Source organism: Bos taurus, chromosome 1, assembly GCF_002263795.3.
Source record: "Bos taurus isolate L1 Dominette 01449 registration number 42190680 breed Hereford chromosome 1, ARS-UCD2.0, whole genome shotgun sequence".
In the NCBI taxonomy this organism is placed as follows: Eukaryota; Metazoa; Chordata; class Mammalia; order Artiodactyla; family Bovidae; genus Bos; species Bos taurus.
Window position 1 is genome coordinate 91,661,593 of NC_037328.1, and position 26,275 is coordinate 91,687,867.

At 36.9% G+C, this 26,275-nt stretch overlaps 1 protein-coding gene across 8 annotated transcripts in view; it reads right to left on the minus strand.

The window, feature by feature from the left end:
- Positions 1 to 26,275, minus strand: part of NAALADL2 (N-acetylated alpha-linked acidic dipeptidase like 2) — a 1,562,846-nt gene that overhangs the window by 233,073 nt on the left and 1,303,498 nt on the right. For all 8 annotated transcript variants that reach the window (XM_024995414.2, XM_059888525.1, XM_059888521.1 and 5 more), the window contains one exon: positions 484 to 579. In XM_024995414.2, the coding sequence (XP_024851182.1) occupies positions 484 to 579 (96 nt within the window). The remainder of the gene's footprint in view (positions 1 to 483; positions 580 to 26,275) is intronic.

Sequence of the window (26,275 nt, forward strand, 5' to 3'; positions counted from 1 at the left end):
TAGACTCACAGATAGAGAACAAACTCGTGATTACCAGTGGGGAGAGGGAACTGGGAAGAGAGATAAAGGGGCAGGGAAGTACAAGATACAAACTCTAATGTATAAAATAAGCTACAAGGATGTATTGTATAGGACAAGGAATATAACCCATATTTTATAACAACTATAAATGGAGTAAAATCTTTAAAATTTTGAATTACTATTGTATACTTGTAACTTACATGATACTGCATCAACTATACTTCAATTAAAAAAATAATTGATTTTTAATATAATCATCAGCTATTAGTCTGTTTGATCTTGATAGAATTGCTTATTATCCTTACTCCATAGTAAAATAGGAGGTATTTAAAATCCTCTCTAGTATACTCTAAAAACAAATATATATATAGATTTCTCACTTGAGTGGCTATTTTTCTTTCCTCCATTTACTAACTGAAAGAACAAAACCTCAACTTTTTCATGAACACATTCCTCTCTTACCTTGGTAATGGTCTCATGAAGATTGAAAAATGGATCCATTTCTTCAATTTTTGTTGCATGTTTAGGAAAAAGAGCCTCAGAGAGAAAACTTGGACCCTGTGGAAAACCAGAAAATTAGCATTTTAAACTCTTCATTGATTTTGTTTTTCAAGTGCTTACTGGATATTCTTTAAAGCTATAAAAAGACTCTAAATTGCGTCGAGGTTTCTGTTGATTGTTGGGTTTCATTCTACTGATCTAATTAATCATGAGATGTTCATAAACTAAAATAAGTAGATTCTATAACTTGACATTATATGTATTTATCGCAGGGTGTTTTCTTTGTCAGAAAAGATCATTATTTGCATTTCAAAAAAGGGGGGTGACAAATTGCAAAGTTATTACAGAGTAAGATACATTGGCTGCAAAACCATATCTGAAACCCTTTTCAGATATGATTTTGCAATGTAATTCTTTAAGCAAGCATTAATTTCTATGCTTAAAGGCTGGTAGAATGGAATGCTTTTGAATAAAACTAAGTCTTGGCAACAAGGTACATAATATTATAAATATTGTAAAACTTCAAAACTATAGTAAGATATATTTTAGATAGAATGAACTCATGAGGTTATGTGCTGCTGATAACATAAAAGATATTGTATGAGACACTAAGAGTTAAGATGGTTGAAATAAATCAAGATATTGTAATTAATAATTTTGTACTTGCAGGTATAGAAAAAATTCAGATTACAAGAAGTCATGGGGTGCTGATAATTCATTATGGTCTAAATATTTATTGCCCTCCTCCAATTCATATGCTGAAATACTGATCTCCAAAGTAACAGTATTAGGAAGTGGGGCCTTAAGGATGTGATTAGATGATGAGGGTTCTGTTCTCATTGGTATTAGTGTCCTTATAAAAGAGACCTCACAGAGCTCCTTAGTCCCTTATATGAGATAAAACAAGAATTCTGTCACCTGGCGGAGGGCCTTTACCTGACCATCAGTTCAGTTCAGTTCAGTTCAGTTGCTCATTTGTGTCTGACTCTTTGCGACCCCATGGTCTTCAGCACACCAGGACTTCCTGTACATCAACAACTCCCGGAATTTACTCAAACTCATGTCCATTGAGTAGGTGATGCCATCCAACCATTTCATCCTCTGTCATCCCCTTCCACCTTCAATCATTCCCAGCATCAGGGTCTTTTCCAATGAGTCAGCTCTTCACATCAGGTAAACAAAGAATTGGAGTTTCAGCTTCAACATCAGTCCTTCCAATGAACATTCAGGACTGATCTCCTTTAGAATGGACTGGTTGGATTTCCTTGCAGTCCAAGGGACTCTCAAGAGTCTTCTCCAACACCACACTTCAAAAGCATAAATTCTTTGGCACTCACTCCAACTCTCACATCCATAAATGACCACTGGAAAAACCATAGCCTTGACTAGACAGACCTTTGTTGGCAAAGTAATGTCTCTGCTTTTGAATATGCCATCTAGGTTGGTCATAACTTTCCTTCCAAGGAGTAAGCATCTTTTAATTTCATGGCTGCAGTCACCATCTGCAGTGATTTTGGAGCCCAAAAAGATAAAGTCTGCCACTGTTTCCACTGTTTCCCCTGTTTCCCCATCTATTTGCTATGAAGTGATGGGACCAGATGCCATGATCTTTGTTTTCTGAATGTTGAGCTTTAAGTCAACTTTTTCACTCTCCTCTTTCACTTTCATCAAGAGGCTCTTTAGTTCCTCTTCACTTTCTGCCATAAGGGTGGTGTCATCTGTATATCTGACGTTATTGATATTTCTCCCAGCAATCTTGATTCCAGCTTGTGCTTCATCCAGCCCAGCGTTTCTCACAATGTACTCTGCATATATGTTAAATAAGCAGGGTGAGTATATACAGCCTTGATGCTTTCCCTATTTGGAACCAGTCTGTTTTTCCATGTCCAGTTCTGTTACTTCCTGATCTGCATACAGATTTTTCAAGATGCAGGTCAGGTGGTCTGGTATTCCCATCTCTTTAAGAATTTTCCAGTTTGTGGTGATCCACACATTCAAAGTCTTTGGCATAGTCAATGAAGCAGAAATAGATGTTTTTCTGGAACTCCCTTGCTTTTTTGATGGTCCAACAGATGTTGGCAACTTGATCTCTGGTTTCTCTGCATTTTCTAAAACCAGGTTGAAAATCTGAATGTTCACAGTTCACATATTGTTGAAGCCTGTCTTGGAGAATTTTGAGTATTACTTTATTAGCGTGTGAGATGAGTGCAATTTTGTGATAGTCTGAGCATTCTTTGGCATTGCCTTTCTTAGGGATTGGAATGAAAACTGGCCTTTTCCAGTCCTGTGACCACTACTGAGCTTTCCAAATTTGCTGGCATATTGAGTGCAGCACTTTCACAGCATCATCTTTCAGGATTTGAAATAGCTCAACTGGAATTCCATCACTTCCACTAGTTTTGTTCATAATGATGCTACCTCACCATGCTGGCACTCTAATCTTGAACTTCCAGCCTCCAGAACTTGAGAAATAAATTTCTGTTGTTTATAAGCCACTCAATCTCTGATAGTTTGTTATAGCAGCTGAAATGGACTAGGACACTACCTCAAACAATGCTCTCGTAGTATTAAGCTTGTAAATATACTATGAAATTATTATTATCTACATATAACTTTTATTTGAAAACCTTAAGTAACTAGAGTTATTTGTCTAGAAAAAATATGTCTTGGTATAGGATATAAGTAATTATGGAGATGATAGAAAAAAGCAAGATGGTAGATAGGTAAGTTTTTCTAATTTTGTCATGGGAATGAGATTAAATCTAGTCAACAATGACCACAAAGGGTAACACATTTTATTTGAATTCTTTTAGAACTATTTATTAGATGAATCCAGCAGTAGAACAAATTACTTTGGAATCTATCAATGGTGGGAAAGAAAGTTAGGATGATATAGCTGATAGACTCAGAATCCATATAGATGAGAAATGAAACGAACATAATTATAAGTCTCTATACGTTAAATAATTCTGTGATCAAGCATATTCTTCACTCTTTATTTTGACCAATACTATGATTTTTTTTTAAGTTATTTAGTTGTTTGCTCTAGCATATGTGCATTTTTGGATAAGACCACAAATCAACCAAAGAGCTTACCTATCAAGACTTATAGCTTATTTATCAAAACTTGTTTATGTTCCTCTCCTCATTTTGCTTACCATTCTAAAACTAATTTTAGAAACTGCCCAGTTCCAACCAGCATTCCACTTTTTAAGACCTGCCATAAAACCACACAACTAAGGCTTAAAATAAATCATAAATGCCCTCTCCTAATTTCTCCCCATTCTAAGAGATGACTAAGATTCTCTGTTATGGGTTGAATAACTCATATGGTGAAGTCCTAGCCTTTAGTACCTCAGAACATGGTCTGATTGGGAAATAAGTCACTGCATATATAATTAAGTTAGAATGAGGTCATATTGGAGTAAAGTGGGTCCCTACCACAATATGATTAGTGTCATTATATAAAAAAAGAAATTTAGAGACAAATTTTTACACAGAGAGTAAGCCATGTGAACATGAAGGCAGAGATTGGAGCAATGTGTCTGCCAGCCAAAGGAGTACAAAGAGTGCCCCAAAACCACCAGAAGCTAGGCAAGAGGCTTGGAACTGATTCTCTGTCACGGACCTCAGAAGAAACCAACACTGATAACACCTTGAACTGTCAAGACAACATATTTCTGTTGTTTAAGTCACTCAATCTCTAATGCTCTATTATTCAGGCCTAGGAAACCAATACACTCAGTCAAGGTGGTATTCTTCTTTACTGCAATAAGTATAATACATTTAACTTTGTCTATCAATTGGGTTTTGTTTTGGTATTTTGGGCAGTCAATATAGAATCAGGTTAAAATTCTGATTTGCCATAGTTCTGTGGCATCTTAATCTCTAAAGGATTAGTTACAGCAGTTAAGAAACTTTGGAGATTTACATACTTCACAGAGATGTTGTGAACAGTCAAAGCCTGCTAATAGGACACTGTTAAAGGCACTGATGATGTTCCTAAAAACAATACATATCATAATAATAATGATGAGAGTGTTAATGTTGTGGTAGTGATTATGGTAGGATGCTGAGCTAAAGGAAATCCAAAGACTCTATTTATGATCCTCAGAGAAAGTGTACAATTTGCATGGATATATCTTTGAATTGATTTTAGTGAAAGTGTGACATGGACAATTTGTGGCATTCATTGTCATTTAATAATTTAACTTGAAGTCCTTAAAAGTTTGCCACAAGAGTAGTTGTAAATAAACTTCTTGAATTAATTTTATCTTATTAGTATATCTAAGACTTTATAAATAGTGCAAAATTAAAATACCAGCAAGCCTCAAACTGAAAGATCCCATAAGAATATAAATTGGGAATTATAATTAATGAAGTTTTATTGAACTTTCAATTATTCAAAAGCAGAACATTTTGATTTAAATCATCCATATGTGTCTTATTCTCTAATATAAACCCCTTCTCTATCTTGTTCCTTCACCTGCCTCTTACATATGATTCATATCATTTTTTCTTTCTAGTGCATTTTTTAAATCATTAAAAAAATATGCTCCTAACACTTACTATAGGAGAAGGCAATGGCACCCCACTCCAGTACCCTTGCCTGGAAAATCCCATGGACCGAGGAGCCTGGTGGGCTGCAGTCCATGGGGTCGCTAAGGGTCAGACATGACTGAGCGACTTCACTTTGACTTTTCACTTTCATGCATTGGAGAAGGAAATGGCAACCCACTCCAGTGTTCTTGCCTGGAGAATCCCAGGGACGGTGGAGCCTGGTGGGCTGCCGTCTATGGGGTCGCACAGAGTAGGACATGATTGAAGCGACTTAGAAGCAGCAGCAGGAGCAGCAGCAGCAACACTTACTATATGTCAAGTGCTACACTAAATACAGAATATAGTGCTTAACCTCATGGAGTTTAATTTAATGGGATTTGAGTCCATAACAGATCAAAAATCACTGTCTTTGAAAATATTAAGACACTACCATTATTTTTCATGTATATATGAATATAATAATCATCATTTATGAACAAGTTTTTGCATATCTTGACATAAAAAAGTAATGAAAAGATTTTTTTTAAAAAGGGATATATTCATTGTGAAAGTTTTTCACTGCTATCACATTAACTATGAGTGATGGCTGTTTGATAATAGCTCCCATCTGTTGATGAAGGGAGGGAAGTAAAACACCCTTAACCATTTAGAGAGCACTTCTATTTAGAAAAATTCACTGATAGACAGAAATGAAGGAGTAAACCAAGATATGCAAAACTTAATTGTGTAGGTATGCCACGTGGAGATCACAGTAAAAATATTACATAAAAAGGGATAGTGATAAGAAAAATCTATCCAGGATCTCATTTGAAATTCAGTTTTTCTCCCTAGTCTCTAACTTACATGTCCTTTCTGTAACATTTAGCAATATTTAACATACTTTCCTTCTTTCAACTCTTTTGCCCAAAGTCCATGATTTGACTCTGCTAGTTCTCTATGTATAATTTTCTACTTATAACTGGATCCTCTTTTAATTTTTGAGCTTTTAATGTTTCTAGGTGGACTGTACAGTCTTCTATTTTCACAGACTACCTAGGTGGTTTGGTCTACTTTTCTGGCTTCAACAACCAATCTCAGGTTGACAGTTCCTAAAGCTTTAGCTAAATTCTTGTTTTTAGTTCCCCATTTTTTCTGCAAGATTTTTCAGACACATCAACTCATAGTCCAAATCATGAGCATATGTTCCTCCACCGTCACCTTCATTTCTTATCTTGGATAATACCATAATACCCACATTTTGCCCAAATGTGAAATTTTATACTATACCTGACTCCAATTTGTTTCACCCTTAGTACCTCAGAACTACACTAGCCAATTTCCTTCTAATCCATATGTTTAGACAATTCTCTATAAGTTCTTATTTGTTGCCATAATACAGTTACTTATTACTTTTACCCAAACTATGGTCCTTACTGTCTGTAGATGCAAGTCCAAATTCATTAGTATATTTCACAAACAAGCCCCAACATATCTTCTTTCATCTTTAAACACGTCTTTCTTTCCCATAAGCTCATTTGGATGATTTCCATATAGCTACTGGTTAAGTCACAGCAGTCGATTTATCAAACCTTAAATCTATCCTTACCTTCACTATCTCTGTCCCTTTATGCCATTTCTTCTGCCTGGAAAGATTTTTCTTTCTTGTTCTTTATTTGTTTATCATGCTTCTTTCTATAATTGTTTTTCTCAACCCTTGAAAACCCATCAGAATTCATATTTTTCTTGTCATCTTTTCCTATCATTTTGTATGTGATTTTTACTTATCATTTATTATATCTTTGTTATATTTCTGTTTTTATCACTATGACATGAGCCTTTTAAGACTAGAGTTTTTTTCTTATTAAAGTAGTCTAAAACTGCCAGGCAAACTTGAGTAATTAATCTCTCGGAATTTTCCTCTACAAACTTGAAATGTAAATATATTTGCCCTCCTAACCCCAGAAAGTTCAGGTCAGGATCAAGCAAAATAACAAATCATATAAATACTCAGTAAGGAGAAAAGGGCTACACTAATACTGGGTGATTTTTTATTTTTATCACACTTGCCAGGAATTGCTTTTCTATATAACCAAGAGTTAGGATTTTGAAATTTAAATTACTAAAATTTTGTATTTGAATGCTAAATAACATCACAGACTCAATGGACATGAATTTGAGCAAACTCTGGGAGAGAGTGAAGGACAAAGGAGCCTGGTATACTGCAGTCCATGGGGTTGCAAAGAATCGGACATGACTTAGTGACAACATACATATATTCCCTCCTTGTTGAGCCTCCCTCCCATGGCCCCATCCCAGCTCTCTAGGCCATTACAGAGTACTGAGCTGACCTCCCTCTGTTATACAGCAGATTCCCACCAGTTATCTATTTTACACATGGTAGTATATGTCAATGTTACTTTCTTAACTCATCCCCGACCCTGCTTCTCCAGCGGTGTCCACAAGTTTATTCTCCTCATCTCTGTCTCTATTTCTGCCATGCAAATAAGTTCAGCAGTACCACTGAGGTTTTTCCTGGCATTAAACAAGATGCACAGCCCAATGTCTGAAACATAGTGCAACAAAAGAGCCACTGATATTCTTGTGACTAGATATTCTTGTGACTAGATATTCTCGTGACTAGATATTCTCGTGACTAGACTTCCCTTTCTTGTTTTCTTCCTTTTATGAAGATAGTGAAGGACAAAGGAGCCTGGCATACTGTAGTCCATGGGGTCATGAGTTGGACATGAATTAATGACTGAACAACAACAGCAAAACAACAAAAACATGAAACTTCGCTTTTAAAGTCTACAGTGGCTAAAGTTTGAAAACCATTTCTGTAGGTGATAAGAAATCCTTAGAGGGTTTTGTAGAGAGTAAGTGATATTTTCAAGTGTGTATTCAGGATAGGGACACACTGATACATATGTGGGGGATAAATTTAAAAGAGAAATTGTGGAAACAGGAAGTACAGACAGAAGGCTATTGCTGTAATAAAGTGAGAAAGAGTCAGAGGTTAAGCCAGGACAGTGGAAAGAGAAATAGAGAGGAGTAGATATGTTTGATAAGTGTTTGAGATAAAATTGGTAATACTTTTCAGTTAATTGGATTAGAAATCTTAAAAAGGAGCCAAGATTGCAAGTATTTCTAGATTTGATAAAATGAGTGATAAACATTGGCAGTGATATGTTCGTGGATATCCATATGACACCCCCCTTATAGCAGAAAGTGAAGAGGAACTAAAAAACCTCTTGATGAAAGCGAAAGAGGAGAGTAAAAGTTGGCTTAAAGCTCAACATTCAGAAAACTAAGACCATGGCATCTGGTCCCATCACTTCATGGGAAATAGATGGGGAAACAGTATCAGACTTTATTTTTGGGGGCTCCAAAATCACCGCAGATGGTGACTGCAGCCATGAAATTAAAAGACGCTTACTTCTTGGAAGAAAAGTTATGACCAACCTAGATAGCATATTGAAAAGCAGAGACATTACTTTGCCAACAAAGGTCTGTTTAGTCAAGGCTATGGTTTTTCCAGTGGTCATGTATGGATGTGAGAGTTGGACTGTGAAGAGAGCTGAGCGCCGAAGAGTTGATGCTTTTGAACTGTGGTGTTGGAGAAGACTCTTGAGAGTCCCTTGGACTGCAAGGAGATCCAACCAGTCCATTCTAAAGGAGATCAGCCCTGGGATTTCTTTGGAAGGAATGATGCTAAAGCTGAAACTCCAGTGCTTTGGCCATTTCATGTGAAGAGTTGACTCATTGGAAAAGACCCTGATGCTGGGAAGGATTGGGGGCAGGGAGAGAAGGGGACGACAGAGGATGAGATGGCTGGATAGCATTACTGACTCAAATGGACATGAGTTTGAGTGAACTCCGGGAGATGGTGATGGACAGGGAGGTCTGGCGTGCTGTGATTCATGGGGTCGAAAAGAGTTGGACACGAATTAGCAACTGAACTGACTGACTGATCCTAAAAATATTTTAATCTAAGAAATACTGATTATAAGTTATGGGCTCTTTCATCATGTGAGTTTTAGAGATTAAAATGTAGATTTTCAGTACATTTATTCAGTTTTTCTGTTTGAGTACCTTGTGTGAGAACTGAAATCTCACTTTGGTCAACTGACTCTTAAACATGCACTTATATTTAAAACACTATATCAGATCAGACAATTCTACTATTTCAATAATATACAGTCTAAGAAGCTTAGTAGGCACATTCACTACTTCAAAACAATAATTAAACTACTTACGTGAAACACTTTTCTGCAGAAGTAATACCTACACAGCAAAATGTCAAGATAATACAGATTTCCAGATTGGTAGGAAGCTTACCAGAATTTTCAATATATATGCTAAATACTGCTTAGCAGAAGGTCAGAATACCCTCAGCATTTGAATATAATCTGGTCATGAAAGAGGACTTCTAATTTAAGCCAGAGTTTCTAAACATTTTAAAACCAAGTACCACTTAAATATAATTATTAAATATTTTGACTGTTTCAAAGATTCTGGCATGCCTTCTCTGTGTGGGTCAAGTATTAAGGAGAGATGTGGAGAAGTTACACTACCCTTGAGAATCACTGGTAAGCAAAAGATACATGCTTATACTTAGATTTTTACTCAAAGTGAAAAAAAAAAAAACTATAGATAGTTACACTATAAAATATAGGAAGTTAGGTCAATCCTTGAGTTCTATAATAGACATTGAAAAAAATGTTTCATGTATTATGAATAATCCTAGTAGCTGCTGCTGCTGCTGCTAAGTCGCTTCAGTCGTGTCCAAATCTGCGACCCCATAGATGGCAGCCCACCAGGCTCCGCCGTCCCTGGGATTCTCCAGGCAAGAACACTGGAGTGGGTTGCCATTTCCTTCTCCAATGCATGAAAGTGAAAAGTCAAAGTGAAGTCCCTCAGTCGTGTCCGACTCTTAGCGACCCCATGGACTGCAGCCTACCAGGCTACTCCGCCCATGAGATTTTCCAGGCATGAGTACTGGAGTGGGGTGCCATTGCCTTCTCTGAATCCTAGTAGAGGACACAGCAAATATTTCAGCTAGGGCTTCCCAGTTGGAGCTGGTGGTAAAGAATCTGCCTGCCAATGCAGGAGAGGCAAGAGATGTGGGGTCTGGAAGATCACCTGGAGGAGGAAATGGCACCTATTCCACTAGCTCAGTCAGTAAAGAATCCGCCTACAATGCAGGAGACCTGGGTTCAATCCCTGGGTAAGATCCCCTGGAGAAGGAAATGGCAACCCACTCCGTATTCTTGCCTGGAGAACTCCATGTACAGAGGACACCAACAGGCTATAGTCCATGGAGTCACAAGAGTAGGACACGACTTAGCGACTAAATCACCACCACCCATATTCCTTGCCTGGAAAATTCCATGTACAGAGAAGCCTGGTGGGCTACAGTCCATGAAGCCATGAAGAGCTAGACATGACTGAGTGACTGAGCACAGCACAGCACAGTTCTCATAAAATTCCTATCAAGTAGATACTATCATTATTACACTTAATAGATGAAGAAAAATCTCTTATCCAAGGAGTAAAGCTGAGAAATGAACCCAGGCAATATCTGTTCTCTTATCTTTTCTCTTATAGGCAGTATCAAATACGCTGCCTGTAAAATATAATATAGTATTGACTTATATGGTTTTGAGAGCCTTTACAGATAAGAAGAAATTAAATCCATGTTCATCTTGTATACATTTCACAAATGAATAAAATATACATATGTGTGTAACGTAATTTAAATCTTTCCATGCCCTGAACTTCTCTTATCCTGTAAATTCATCTCTTAAGTAATTTTCAATTTATATACTATTCTATCATATTTTAATTTTTAGATAGGATATGTGAAACTAAAACTTTCCTAAATATTTTGGATCCTTATACTAAGTTAGACACTAAAAATGTTGTCTCCATTTTTGCATGAAGTTTAAATAACCTCAGAGTAAAAGAGGCAATATCATAACCTCAAGTAATTGAATGTTTAGCTGAGCACTCTGTTCTTTTCAGCTTTCAGATATAGATGGTTCTCTTAAACATCATTTGCACTTGTAGGTGATTATAAATTTCATAGTCACTTAGCTGGGGTCCTGGAGCAAGTTCCAGGAGGAGCTGCTATGGATGAAGGAAAGGCACACACAGGACTCAGAACAGCAACTATTTATCAACTCTTCTAACATTTATTTCAGATCTAACTGGTTCAGCTCTACTTGTGCAAACTGATTACATCTGGGGGTAGGGTACAGCAGCCAATGGCACTATAACACAATTAACATTCTGGGTATCACTGAGAATTTAAGATGAACGAAAACTGAATTGCAAGATAGAAAAAGAAAAACTGGTATTTGCAGATCTTGGAGGAAAAGACGTTTTCGCAATAGTGAAGAATCCAAACTTTAATATGGTCTTTAGTAACACCTGGTCTCCTTGGTAAGGTCTTGAGTCAATTTAACAACATAATTTCTTGGAGGTCAGAGCCTGTTAGCCTCCTGAAAAGTTTTCTGTTGAACAGTCAGTCAGTGCTTTTCTCAGGGCTGTTACTTAATGCACTGTGAAAGAAATGAGGGATTTAAAGGTCTTAGAGTTAAGGGCAAAAGAATCTAAACATCAGGTTAAGAAGAAACAAATACATTATTCAAATCCTGGGAGAGATACTGTAGTCCTTCAAAGTCCCTTTGCTAGAAACAGGAAAAGATTACCTTTATAGTCATGACCTCATGTTCCATAATCTGGGTGAAAACACCTGGGGAAATTAAACCTGGAACATTAGCCTATCTGAAATTTTGCCATTCATTCTATTTCTCTTATTATTAGTTTAAAATCTTTCCGTGTGTGTGTCAAATACTAAGCCCAATGTAGGTTAAATAGTGGAGAGACCAGAGAGGCTCAATTCAGGAAATGATTAGCTATTTAAAGCTCTCCCAATCTGCCTCCCTACTTCCCCTTCTTCTAGCCCACATCTTTGGTCTTTCATTTAACATATGAATGACTACGTATTAATACAGTCAGATAACCCTGGGCAAATTGTGTATTTCTATTCCTGTTACTAGTTACTAAAGGCTTAATGAAAGTCTGTATTTCCCTATGTATCCCAGGGAGCACAGGTAGATTTAATTTCAAGGACTGAAAATGATTTTTGGAATATCTTTAGTTTGAGGCAATGTTTCTCTTTAGCTAAACATATTCATTTTAATCATTCAACTCATTTATTCATGTGGAAATCAATAAAGACATCAGATTAATTCTGTTAATTCACTAAAGCAAAAATCCCATTTAATTGAATAAATAAATGTTAAAGAAAAGAGCTACTATTTTAGCCCTAGTGGATTAAACATGTATGCTACATTTGTCTCTTAATAAAAGTCTCTGAAGATGATTCTAAGCTTGAATTCAAAATATATCCAACCTTCAACACAAAACAGACCTTTTCCTTTGTGATTAAAGTATAGAGAAAGAAAATATGCTTTTGGTTGATTTCTGATAACATCTTTTCTTAATTTTCATTTGAGAATAATCAGTTATCTTGATTCCCTTCCCTCCTTCATCCTCATTCAAAGACAGTGAAATTAAAAACACATTGATGTTCTCCTTTTCAAAAAATGGATCACTTCTGATTCAGATTCTATTGAATATTAAAATTCCAGACTTAAGACTAATTGCTTCCTTTCTTATTATTTTGGACCCAATTTTCAGCTGCCCTCAGGTCGCTCGATGGTAATTAATTGATTTATGAATCAACTGAAGAGGAATTCAGATTGCAAAAAGAGAGAGGGAGAGAAACTGGTTTTCTTTAAATTTATGACCAGCATTTTTTAAATGACACAATTCTAAGTGTTTATATCCATAATTAAGCATAGTTCACATTTGTAAGTTATTTTTGGAGAAGTTGAATGTTCAAATTTAATTTTTATTTTAGATTATTTATTATTTGCCTTGGGGTAAGAGTTTTAATCAAAGTACACACACACTAAATAATTATTGTTATTCCACTGTGATTTGATAGATAACTGATGTGAAGGGCTGCAGTAATTCTCACCAACCTTTCAATACAGGCAGAGTGGTAAACTAGGCTACATAGGAATTTTGAACATAGGTTTGAATTTTGACTCTGTTACTTACTATGGTGACTTTGAACAGGCACTTTAGTTCTTTGGCACTATTTCTTATGAGTATTTAGGAATTAATATAATGCACACAGAATGATGACACGACCCTTATAGCAGAAAGTGAAGAAGAACTAAAGAGCCTCTTGATGAAAGTGAAAGAGGAGAGTGAAAAAGTTGGCTTAAAGCTCGACATTCAGAAAACTAAGATCATGGCATCCGGTCTCATCATTTCACGGCAAACAGATGGGGAAACAGTGGAAATAGTGGCTGACTTTATTTTTCTAGGTTTCAAAATCACTGCAGATGGTGATTGCAGCCATGAAATTAAAAGATTCTTACTTCTTGGAAGGAAAGTTATGATCAACCTAGACAGCATATTAAAAAGCAGAGACATCACTTTGCCAACAAAGGTCTGTCTAGTCAAGGCTATGGTTTTTCTGGTAGTCATGTATGGACGTGAGAGTTGGACTATAAAGAAAGCTGAGCACTGAAGAATTGATGCTCTTGAACTGTGGTGTTGGAGAAGACTCTTGAGAGTCCCTTGGACTGCAAGGAGGTTCAACCAGTCCATCCTAAAGGAGATCAGTTCTGGGTGTTCATTGGAAGGACAGATGTTGAAGCTGAAACTTCAGTGCTGGCCACAGGACTGGAAAAGGTCAGTTTTCATTCCAATCCCAAAGAAAGGAATGCCAAAGAATGCTCAAACTATCACACAATTGCAATCATCTCACACACTAGCAAAGTAATGCTCAAAATTCTCCAATTCTTCAACAGTACGTGAACTGTGAACTTCCAGTTATTGAAGCCTGATTTAGAAAAGGCAGAGGAACCAGAGATCAAATTGCCAACATCCGCTGGATCATCAAAAAAGCTATAGTTTCAGAAAAACATCTACTTTTGTTTTATTGACTATGCCAAAGACTTTAACTGTGTAGATCACCACAAACTGTGGAAATTCTTAAAGAGATGGGGACCAGACCACCCAACTTGTCTTCTGAGAAATCTCTATGCAGGTCAAGAAGCAACAGTTAGAACTGGACATGGAACAACAGACTGGTTCCAAACAGGGAAAGGTGTACGTCAAGGTTGTATATTGTCAGCCTGCGTATTTAGCATATATGCAGAGTATATCATGAGAAACACTGGGCTGGATGAAGCACAAGCTGGAATCAAGATTGCTGGGAGAAATATCAATAACCTCATATATGAAGATGACACCACCCTTATGTTAGAAAGCAAAGAGGAACTAAAGAGCCTCTTGATAAAAGCTCAACATTCAGAAAAATAAGATCATGGCATCCAGTCCCATCACTTCATGGCAAGTAGATGGGGAAACAATGGAAATAGTGAGAGAGTTTATTTTTTTGATCTCCAAAATCAGTGCCAATGGTGAGTGCAGCCATGACATTAAAAGACACTTGCTCCTTGGGAGAAAATCTATGACAAACCTAGAGAGCATATTAAAAAGCAGAGACTATACTTTTCCAACAAAAGTCCGTCTAGTGAAAGCTATGGGTTTTCCAGAGTAGTCATATATGCATGTGAGAGTTGGATTATAAAGAAAGCTGAGCACCAAAGAATTGATGCTTTTGAACTGTGGTGTTGGAGAAGACTCTTGAGAGTCCCTTGGACTACAAGGAGGTCCAACCAGTCAATCCTACAGGAAATCATTCCTGAATATTCTGCTGAAGCTGAAACTCTAATACTTTGGCCACCTGATGTGAAGAACTGACTCATTTGAAAAGACTCTTGTGTTGGGAAGGATTGAAAGTGGGAGGAGAAGGGGATGACAGAGGATGAGATGGTTGGATGCCATCACTGACGCAATGGACATGAGTTTGAGTAGGCTCCCAGAGTTGGTGATGGACTGGCAAGCCTGGTGCGCTGCAGTCCATGGGGTCGCATCGAGTCCGACACATCTGTGCGACTGAACTTAAGTGATTAATAGCATACTTTAACACATATATTAATAATAATTATATATTATTATTCAGGAGATTCCCTGGTGGCTCAGATGGTAGAGAATACACCTGAAATGTGGGAGATCCAGATTCAATCCCTGGGTCAGGAATATCCCCTGGAGAAGGAAACGGCAACCCACTCCAATATTCCTGCCTGGAGAATTCAATGGACAGAGGAGCCTGGTGGGCAATAGTCTACAGGATCACAAAGAGTCAGACACGACTGATCAACTACCACTCTCACTTTCATTCACTATTCAGCATTATTAACCTAGATATTACAATAAGCAAAAGTCTTAGAATGGTAGCTGAAAGATAGCAGCTGCTAAATAAATTCTGGTAATTATTATTATATTAATGTGTCCTATTAAACTCTGTATCTCCATTGCTTAGTATGACTTTACACACACTAACACATGTTTATTTGAGCTTAATATCTTTTTATCTTTATTAGAATCATAAATGACCAAATATTTCATACAAAAGGGAAAATTTGGAGTTTTTAAATCCTCAAAAATGTCCAGACTATTTTGGAGGATTTTTATACACCATTTGAGAATTAAAAATTCAAATTAGCAAATACTACTACTTGATTCTAAGACAGGTAGCTAGAAGACAAAGGCTATCATAGTTACCCCTGTGGCCGTGGACATATACCATACATATTTTCATGGTTTCTTCCCTCATTGTAACAGTTTAACAAATGTTTATTGGGTTACATTCATGCACTAAGAATAAAAGATAGTCATTAATACTGAGAAGCAAACAAGAGAAGAGACAAGAAGGTGGTAAGAGAAGAGGAAAAGTTCAACATTTACATAACCTCCTGCTCTTTCTGCCTCTGTAACTCAGCTTGCTCCTTGCAAAGTCTAGATCATGTAGGTCTCAGAAAGTGGGGACTCAGGAGCTTATCTCACTCACCCTTGTCCTGTTCTTTGCAATCGCCCTGCTGCTGCTGCTAAGTTGCTTCAGTCGTGTCCGACTATGTGCGACCCCATAGATGGCAGCCCACCAGGCTCCGCCGTCCCTGGGATTCTCCAGGCAAGAACACTGGAGTGGGTTGCCATTTCCTTCTCCAATGCAGGAAAGTGAAAAGTGAAAGTGAAGTCGCTCAGTCGTGTCCGACTCTTCGAGACCCCATGGATTGCAGCCTACTAGGCTCCTCCGTCCCCTGCAAACCCACAAACCCGCTTAATCATGCCTGTTGGTAAATAAAAACTCTGTAACCCCTTTGTTTGGGGCTCAGGGCTTGGAGTGTTAACTCCTCTGGGTCCACCCGCATAATTAACTTGAGTTCTCCAACTCTCTTTGCATGGTGCTTGGTTTCTTGATTACTGGTTTCTGCAACATAAGTACACAAAAATGTGTCTAAATGTGTATACATGCATTTGTGTATGGAGAGAGAAATAGAAGATAAAGTTTACTTAAGTACACAATCTAGATAGAAAGATATATACACCTCTATGCATATATTCAGCTAACAGGAGGCTTACATATACATGTGTTATATAAATATGGCATGTTTGGTTATGAATTTATGAAGAAATAAACTTTGCTTAAATAAACTAAATGACAAAATAGAGTCATGCACAGGATGCTAATTCCAAATAATGGATTGGGGTTTCAGAGAAAGCATCCTGCAGAAGTACTTTCTTAGCTTAATCTTGAAAGATACCACACAGTCAGGAAGGAAGGTGGTTAGCATATTGCACACAAAGGGAAGAGAATGCTCCATAGCAGACAGATGAAGAACTCCTGTGACTGGATACTCTTATTAGTTTGGTGTTAATTGGCTAAGTGGCAAGGACATGAGGAAATGGAAGATCATTGAGGATCTTAATACAATGCCAAGGTTGCTGCTGCTGCTGCTAAGTCACTTAAGTCCGACTCTGTGTGACCCCATAGACAGCAGCCCACCAGGCTCCCCCATCCCTGGGATTCTCCAGGCAAGAACACTGGAGTGGGTTGCCATTTCTTTCTCCAATGCATGAAAGTGAAAAGTGAAAGTGAAGTCGCCCAGTCGTGTCCGACTCTTAGCGACTCCATGGACTGCAGCCTACCAGGCTCCTCCACCCATGGGATTTTCCAGGCAAGAGTACTGGAGTGGGGTGCCATTGCCTTCAGATTCTATTTTGAAGATAATCAGGAGACACCTTTACAGTTTTAAACAGGGAGTAAGGACATTTGACTAGATTATCTCAATGGCATCTCTGTTCAAATACTGTATTTTATGATTGTATCAGAGGTATAGTACAGGAAGTATTTTTTCAAAACTGTTTGTATAAATTCAGTTTAAAAATAAATATAACAGAAAGTCATAGACATATATTTACCACTTTTATAAATTATGTCTTGGCTATAATGTGGTTATAAGCTAAAATCTAAGTATTATGTTTTACAATTTATGAGTGTATGCTGGAAAAGATACTTGTTAAACAGAACAGTTCTAGCCATGAAAGAAGCCATATTTGATTTAAAAACTGTCAATGTTTTTATGATTTTACTTCAACAATGTAAACTATCACCAACAAAAAGTGAAGATAAAATCCATTTATAGCAAAAGTCATCATAGATCATTTTCTATAAAACAAAGCTCCTTTTCTGTTAGCCTCACTGCAGTCACAGAATTTTGCTTGTACCTTTGCTTGGACATTTAGTAATGTCCAAAACATGTAATCCGGTTCAATGATGATTATCTTCGTCTTTATGACTATAATTATCCCTCTTCTATAATGATATGCCATCAGATTGCATATTGTTTGAAGAATAACTCTCACTTCCTCGTTTACTGAGAAAGAGGAAACACTGATAAAAATCTGCTTCCACTGGATGATCTCCTATGTTTTCCTATTTATAAATTAAAGGAGTCAGTTTAAATTACTAATGTGGTAAATAAACAATAGCAAAATTTCAACCAATGTATATTTAGTAACAATTTTTATAAATTATTTTTTAGTCTTAAATTTAGAATTAGTATTTCAGAACTTGAAAGGACATTAGGAAATAGTCAGCAGAGTCCTTCTTTTTACATCTGTAGCATAAAGATGGTGGTGACTTATTTACCGAGTATAAAGAGAACTCAATAGGGGGGCATTTGGAAGTAGACTTGTTAAGAGAAAAATGCTTGTTTGAGTCATCGTATTGCCATATCATACCATCATGTAACTTTCCTAAATGCCTATCAAAATTGTCAGTCACTAACAACATAAAAATGCCCAGTGACTTTTAGTAGAAAGAAGATGGAGTGAAAGAATATGTAAGTAAATTTTCTCACAGCTATGCTACATGGCATCTAGATTTCTGTTCATGGCCAGGTTCATGTACTTTAATGAGATATTTTAAAAAATGCTTAGAATAGAAACAAAACTCTAGCAATATATTTAGTATAATGATATTCCCTCAAACAGAAGAAACATGCACACAAAAAGCAAATACCCACATGCACATGTGAGTGAAGGACAAGGGTGAAAAAAAAGAAAGCATATGAATGCACTCCACTTCTTTAATAAAGTTAATGTAATTTCAATGCATATTAACTTCATGGAAATATTTCCCGTGCTTCCTTTACTGGAATCACTAAATTTTAAACAGAGGTCTTTTGTTAATTGAAAATCTTTGAAAACCCCCTTTTTCCCCCTACTGGCTAACTCTGATTGTCACAATGAGTCCAAAGTCAGGGTTCAATCCCCATGTGGTCTAACAGGCTTGTCATTAAAACATTTCCATTGTTATCGCAGATCTCGAAAATATGTACTGCTCTCCAAAAGGGAAATTCAATCAACACAGGAAAATGGCTTAGTACAGATGATCACCACTCCTAGAAAAACCAAGTCACATGAGGCCTTGGATTAATAGAATTATCTTTTTGTCTATGGATTTGGCAATGACAGAGAGTTGTAGTACACATCAGAATTTACTTTGCTTAGTAATAATTTTAGAAATAACGAGTTAATGACATGCACAAACTTTCAGTAAGCATAATGGCAAAATGGCAGTATTTGTGAGTTTTACTATTATGCCACTCTGGAAACCATTTACACTTTGCACAGAGCAGACATCCAGTAAACTTGTGATGAGAAAATAAACGATCATTAGAATTTTTGTGAATTCATTATAAAGTCTATAGTATTATTAAATCAACCTATGTTTAAAAGACTTATTTAAAAGACAAATTCCGTTCCCCTACAAGACTGCTATAAAAATGCTTAAATGATTGTCTCATTTTGCATTCAAGTGGTATGCCAAAGCCTGGGGAAGCATGAAGGAGAAAGAAACACTGAGAGAGAAGATAAAAAGAAAAGCAGAACAAAAATAATTCTTGTGTCTGCACTGCAGGAGCACTCTTTCTTTATAGAATGGATTTCCCTTTCAATAAATAAAGCACTGGGCAGAGACTCACTTTGCAGATGAACTGCTTGTAATAAATTATACATTCTGGAATTAAAAAAATATATAGAAAATGTAAACTTAGGAAAAATGGTACTGATATATCTTATTTAAGAGATTAGAAGGAGAATAATATTTTAATAAAAAGAATATATTTAGTAAAGTACCTCATAGCCCACAGTCTGATATTACAAAGCATATCTTTCATTAAATGAAAAACATATAGACAAGCAAAAAAAAAAAGAGAAAAACTTATAAGTATTTGCAGGACATGACACATGAGTCTACCTGTTCTGGAAGCATTAGGGATGAAAAGAGAATTCTTTTCCAGGCTTTGCTTCTAGCATAGTTACCTTGGATAAAATCTTTACTTAGCATTATTGCACTTCAGTTGTCAATTAATGTGTGACTCTTAGCTTCCTTTATTTTCTAAATTTCTCAGATTTTAGATTTGGTATTCCCATTCCTCACTGCCCACTGCCCCCCAAACACATTTCACCTGCTCTTCTGATTCTAACCAGTAGAGTTATTATTATAGCTAGAATTATTCAGAGAGCTACCAAAATTCTCTGATGCCTGGGCCCCACCCAGAACAATTAAATCAGCATCACAAGATTGACCTTAAAAGATATATTTTAACAAATCTCTTTAAATGGGAATCAACCTCTTCCCTCTCTGTGGATGCATGATTGGGAAGAAAGGCATAATAACAGGTTTTAATATGTACTAGCTTATAACAAATTTGAACTCCATGGTAGCTGTTACCTGATTTTATAACACCTCAAAACAACTTTTTCTTATCTTGGGAAGTAATACATAATAAAAATATGAGATAATATGTTGAACTTCCTATCCTGCCTTTACTTGAAAGAGACAGTGTTAGTCACTCATTTGTGTCTGACTCTTTGAGACCTCATGGACTGTAGCCCAGGCTCCTCTGTCCATGGGATTCTCCAGGCAAGAATACTGGAATGGGTTGTCATTTCCTTCTCCAGAGGATCTTTCTGACCCAGGAATTTAATCTGGGTCTCCCACATTCCAAGCAGATTCTTTACCATCTGAGCCACCAGGGAAGCCCTTTACTTCTATAGCCTCTGTTACCATTGTCAACAAAATAGAGATGAGGCTCTATTTGGTATGTACATGTGAATCCATCAAGGAGTACACACATGTGATTCTATTGCAAAGTATGAGTGGAAGAGAGTTTTAAACAACAAAAACACTTTAATTTAGCAGAGTGGAGGTCAAAAGTATGATTAGAAATTAAATCCATACTGCTATCATCCATGCAGAAAACTGAGAAAACATTTGAGAAAAATACAATAAAATTTGAGAACAGAAACAGGATAATAGGTGAATCCTTATACTACTATTTCTTTCCATTTTCATCAACACACATGCACTATTTTTATAAATAAGAACACTTGAATTGAAAAAAGTATATACCCTAAGTTTTTGTGGAACTCTCAGCTGAAAGACATTTGGCGGAAAGCCAGAATTTTCCTCAGGCTCATAAAAGAAGCTTAACTTCACAATACACCTGCTTCCTCTCCTCTGTGTAATTTCTTTTTATATTCATGGAGTGAGCTGCAATTCAATAGCTTTTGTGGCCTTCTTCTCTCTTCTCCCCATTTGGTGTGGCATGAAAGACATTAAAAAAAAAACAATATAAACAACTCAATTGCTTGTTAAATTTTATGTTAAGGATATGCACTGATCCAGCAAAATCACCATAGACAGCCAGAAATGCTATTGAAATTGAAGTATCCCTGCCCCTCTACTTGTTGTTTACAGAGAAAGCAAGTAGTGACCTGAAATTGCTCTGCTCTTCTCTGACACTTCAGCTAGAAGACCCAAACCAGGAAAAAGGAACGGAAGTATGTTAGGTTTTTCTATGCTGTTCTATTTATCTCAAGTAGAGCAAACTGTAATGAGGATTAAGAACAAATTCAACACAGTCAGTTCATGTAATTGAATGTAGTGTGTGCTCAGTCGCTCAGTTGTGTCTGACTCTTTGTGACCCCATGGACTGTAGCCCACTAGGCTCCTCTGTCCATAGAATTTCCTGGGCAAGAATACTGGGTAGGGTTGCTAATTGCTCCCCCAGAGGATCTTCCCAACCTAGGGATCAAATCCATGGCTCCTGAGTCTCCTACATTGGCAGGTGGGTTCTTTTACTGCTGAGCCACCTGGGAAGTCCTAGCTGAATGTAGACTGGGATTCAAAAACAATAGCACTTGACCTGTTGGGTCACAGCATCACAGCATCTCTCCCTACCAGGAAGACCTTTTAGGAAACATACAGTGGTTTCAGCAGGAATGAGTTCTGGAATGTCATTCTTCAAGTATTACGAAGATTTTAGCTGAATTCACTTGAAAGGAAAATATCTTTGCTCTGAATATGACAAAAAAGGAATTTTTTTATTGCCTTTCCCCTCATTTTTTTTTTTTTCCTGATGAGCCAGCAACAAAGTAGTTTTCCTCTCAGGAAAAAAAAAAAAAAAAGTTTTCCAATTAATCCAATCCTGCTTAGAGCATCAGAAAGGAAAATCATTACTCACTTGTCCTCCAAACAGTAAGACACTTCTTCCCTCTAGCTTTGCTTCTCAAGCAACCCTTACCAAAACCCTAGTTACAGTACTCACTTCTAAGCAAGGTGCGGGGACGTGAAATATTCTGAGGAGTTCCTCATCAGATTTTTGACATTTTAAAAAGAAGTAACTCAACACTCTTTGGAACTGCAAGGCTTTTTTTGGTTCTGTTCCTCTTCAGCCTTTTCTTTCTATTCTTTTGGGATACAGAAAATATAATGGCAACTTAAGAAACAGTTGATAGAACTTGCTAACAGGATTGGATTGCTAAGCTCCAAACTTGGAGAACACGGTCCTGGATTTAAGTACTCTTTTCTGTCATCCTGGTGAGGACAAATTTTCCTTTGGATTCTCTTTCACCAAGAGATACTGAGCAATAGTAAAGTAAAATACTTTTATTCACCCTGAGGATATGCTCTAGTGATATGCTTTGTAATTCAATACTATGTTATTGAAACATATGTTAAGAAACATATAGATTATACAGGCTGTAATCATTCCACAACATCAAAAATGGGAAGCAATGGGCAGTGTTGTAAAATTATAACTAAATGTTGGTTAAAACACATGGGTGAATAACAAGCAATATACATCATAGGTGTTTTGAGGCTGAGAAGCAAATGATGGTTAGAGAAGGATATTGGGTGAAGCAGAGATCAGATCTATCATTGTATTAGAAAAGAAGGCACATCAGCCTATCTTTTCATTTTGGTTCAGTTGCTCTCAGTTGCTCAGTTGTGTCTGACTCTTTGCAACCATGGACTGCAGCACACCAGGCTTCCCTGTCCATCACCAACTCCTTGCTCAAACTCATGTCCATTGAGTTGGTGATGACATACAACCATCTTATCATCTGTCAACCCTTTCTCCTCCCACCTTCAATCTTTCCCAGCATCAGGATCTTTTCCAATGAGCCAGTTCTTCGCATCAGGTGGCCAAAGTATTGGAGCTTCAGTTTCAGCATCAGTCCTTCCAAAGAATATTCAGGACTGATTTCCTTTAGGATTAACTAGTTTGATCTCCTTGCTGTCTGAGATAGTCTCGAGAGTCTTCTCCAACACCATAGTTCAAAAGCATCAATTCTTTGGTGCTCAGTTTTCTCTATGGTCCAACTCTCACAACCATACATGACTACTGAAAAAACCATAGCTTTGACTATATGGACATTTGTTGATAAAGTAATGTCTCTGCTTTTTAATATGCTGTCTAGGTTTGTTATAGCTTTTCTCCCAAGGAGCAAGTGTCTTTTAATTTCATGACTACAGTGATTTTGGAGCCCAAGAAAATAAAGTTTGTCACTGTTTCCATTGTTTCTTCATCTATTTCCCATGAAGTGATGGGACCGATGCCATGATCTTAGGTTTTTGAATTTTGAGTTTTAAGCCAACTTTTTCATGTTCCTCTTTAACTTTCATTAAGAGGCTCTTTAGTTCCTCTTTGCTTTCTGCCATAAGGGTGGTGTCATCTGCATATTTGAGGTTGTTGATATTTCTCCTAGCAATCTTGATTCCAGCTGTGCTTTATCCAGCTTGGCATTTTACATGATGTACTCTGCATATAAGCTAAATAAGCAGGGTGACAAATCAGCCTTGATGTACTCCTTTCCCAATTTTGAACAGGTCTATTGTCCAAGTCTGGTTCTAAATGTTGCCTCTTGACCTGCATACAGGTTTCTCAGGAGGCAGGTAAGGTATTCCCATTTCATTAAGAATATTCCACAGTTTGTTGTGATTCACACTGTCAAAGACTTTAGCTTTTGACTTTAGACTTTGTATAGAATACAGATACCTGAACATAACTTAGGCAAGACACTAAAGAGTCCTCACTGAGGGAAGAAGAAGAAAAGAACAAAGTTTCTGTTGACACTGAAGTCTCAAATAAATGACTGACCAAATCTCTGCTGATTCTGGGTCACATCCATTTGGATGGGAACTACCAAAAAAAAAAAAAGTAATGACTATTGGTGAGGATATGAAGAAAGTGAACAGCATGTGCTATGGAAAAATTAAACTTTTGTGCGCTGTTTGTGGGGTATAAAATGGTGCAGTTGCTATAGAAAACAGTATGAAGTTTCCTCAAAAAATTAAAAATAGAATAACCATATGATCAAACAATTCCAATTCTAGGTATATGTCCAAAGTTTTGTCTTAAGAGATACACTTATGTTCATAGCATTATTCAAAATAGCTAGAATGTGAATGGAAAAGCAAAATATATATATGTACAATAAAATATTATTCAGCTTCAAGAAGACAGGAGAGTCTGAGATTTACTATAACATGGATAAACCTTGAGGACACTATGCTAAATGAAATAAGCCAATCACAAAAAGAAAAATATTATATGATTCCTCTTATGTGAGGTTCCTAGAGCAGTCACAATCATAAGAGAGAAAGCAGAATGGGTTGCCAGAAGGGAAGGGGGAAAGGGAATAGGGAATTACTGATTAATGGGTACAAAATTTCAGTTTTAAAAGGTGAAAACAGTTATGGAGATGTACAGTGGTGACAGTTACACAACCATATGAATGCATATAACATCACTGAATTGTATAAATAAAAATGGTTAAGATGGTAAATTTTATGTCATGTGCATTTTACCACCATGAAAAATTGAAAACAATGTAGAACTTTTAAAAAAGACAAACACTGTGTAAATGGTATGGACTGATGGTACTAAAAGGCATAACAACAAAACATAGCCCCTGAATCTAGATTGGTCCTTGTTCTAGAAAAAAATAAAAACTATAAACTATATTATTGGGTTAATTGAGAAAAACTAGAGTGTAAAAAATAGATCAGATAAAAATAATTTTATTAATGTTAAATTTACAGAAGTTGATATTGTATTGAGCCATGTAAAAGAATATTCCTGTTTTGGGGAAATGCACAAAGAAAATTTAAGGTACAAAGACATGATATATGTAGCTCACTCTAAAACATTTCAGCTATATATAGAAATATATGTATTTAACGATATATAGATAACATTATCAGAGAAGGCAATGGCAACCCACTCCAGTACTCTTGCTTGGAAAATCCCATGGACGGAGGAGCCTGGTAGGCTGCAGTCCATGGGGTCGCGAAGAGTCGTACATGACTGCACAACTTCACTTCCACTTTTCACTTTCATGCATTGGAGAAGGAAATGGCAACCCACTCCAGTGTTCTTGCCTGGAGAATCCCAGGGATGGGGGAGCCTGGTGGCCTGCCATCTATGGGGTTGCACAGAGTCGGACACGACTGAAGCGACTTAGCAGCAGCAGCAGATAACACTATATCTATATCAATAATCTACATATAGAGAAGTAGAGAGAGAATAAATGATAAACAGGAAAAAGTGTTAACAATAGGTGATTCTGAGGAAAGAGTATGTTTCTGTATTAGCATTTGTACTTTTTTAATTTTTATTTTATTTTTTAACTTTACAATATTGTATTGGTTTTGCCATATATCAAAATGAATCAGCCACAGGTGTACATGTGTTCCCCATCCCGAACCCTCCTCCCTCCTCCCTCCCCATATCATCCCTCTGGGTCGTCCCAGTGCACCAGCCCCAAGCATCCAGTATTGTGCATCAAACCTGGACTGGCAACTCATTTCATACATGATATTATACATGTTTCAATGCCATTCTCCCAAATCATCCCACCCTCTCCCTCTCCCACAGAGTCCACAAGACTGTTTTATACATCAGTGTCTCTTTTGCTGTCTCGTATACAGGGTTATTGTTACCATCTTTCTAAATTCCATATATATGCGTAAGTATACTGTATTGGTGTTCTTTCTGGCTTACTTCACTCTGTATAATAGGCTCCAGTTTCATCCACCTCATTAGAACTGATTCAAATGTATTATTTTTAATGGCTGAGTAATACTCCATTGTGTATATGCACCACAGCTTTCTTATCCATTCATCTGCTGATGGACATCTAGGTTGCTTCCATGTCCTGGCTATTATAAACAGTGCTGCGATGAACATTGGGGTACATGTGTCTCTTTGAATTCTGGTTTCCTCAGTGTGTATGCCCAGCAGTGGGATTGCTGGTTGTGGATATGACTGGTGGTGAAAGTAAACTCTGATGCTGTAAAGAACGATATTGAATAGGAACCTAGAATGTTAGGTCCATGAATCAAGGTAAATTGGAAGTGGTCAAA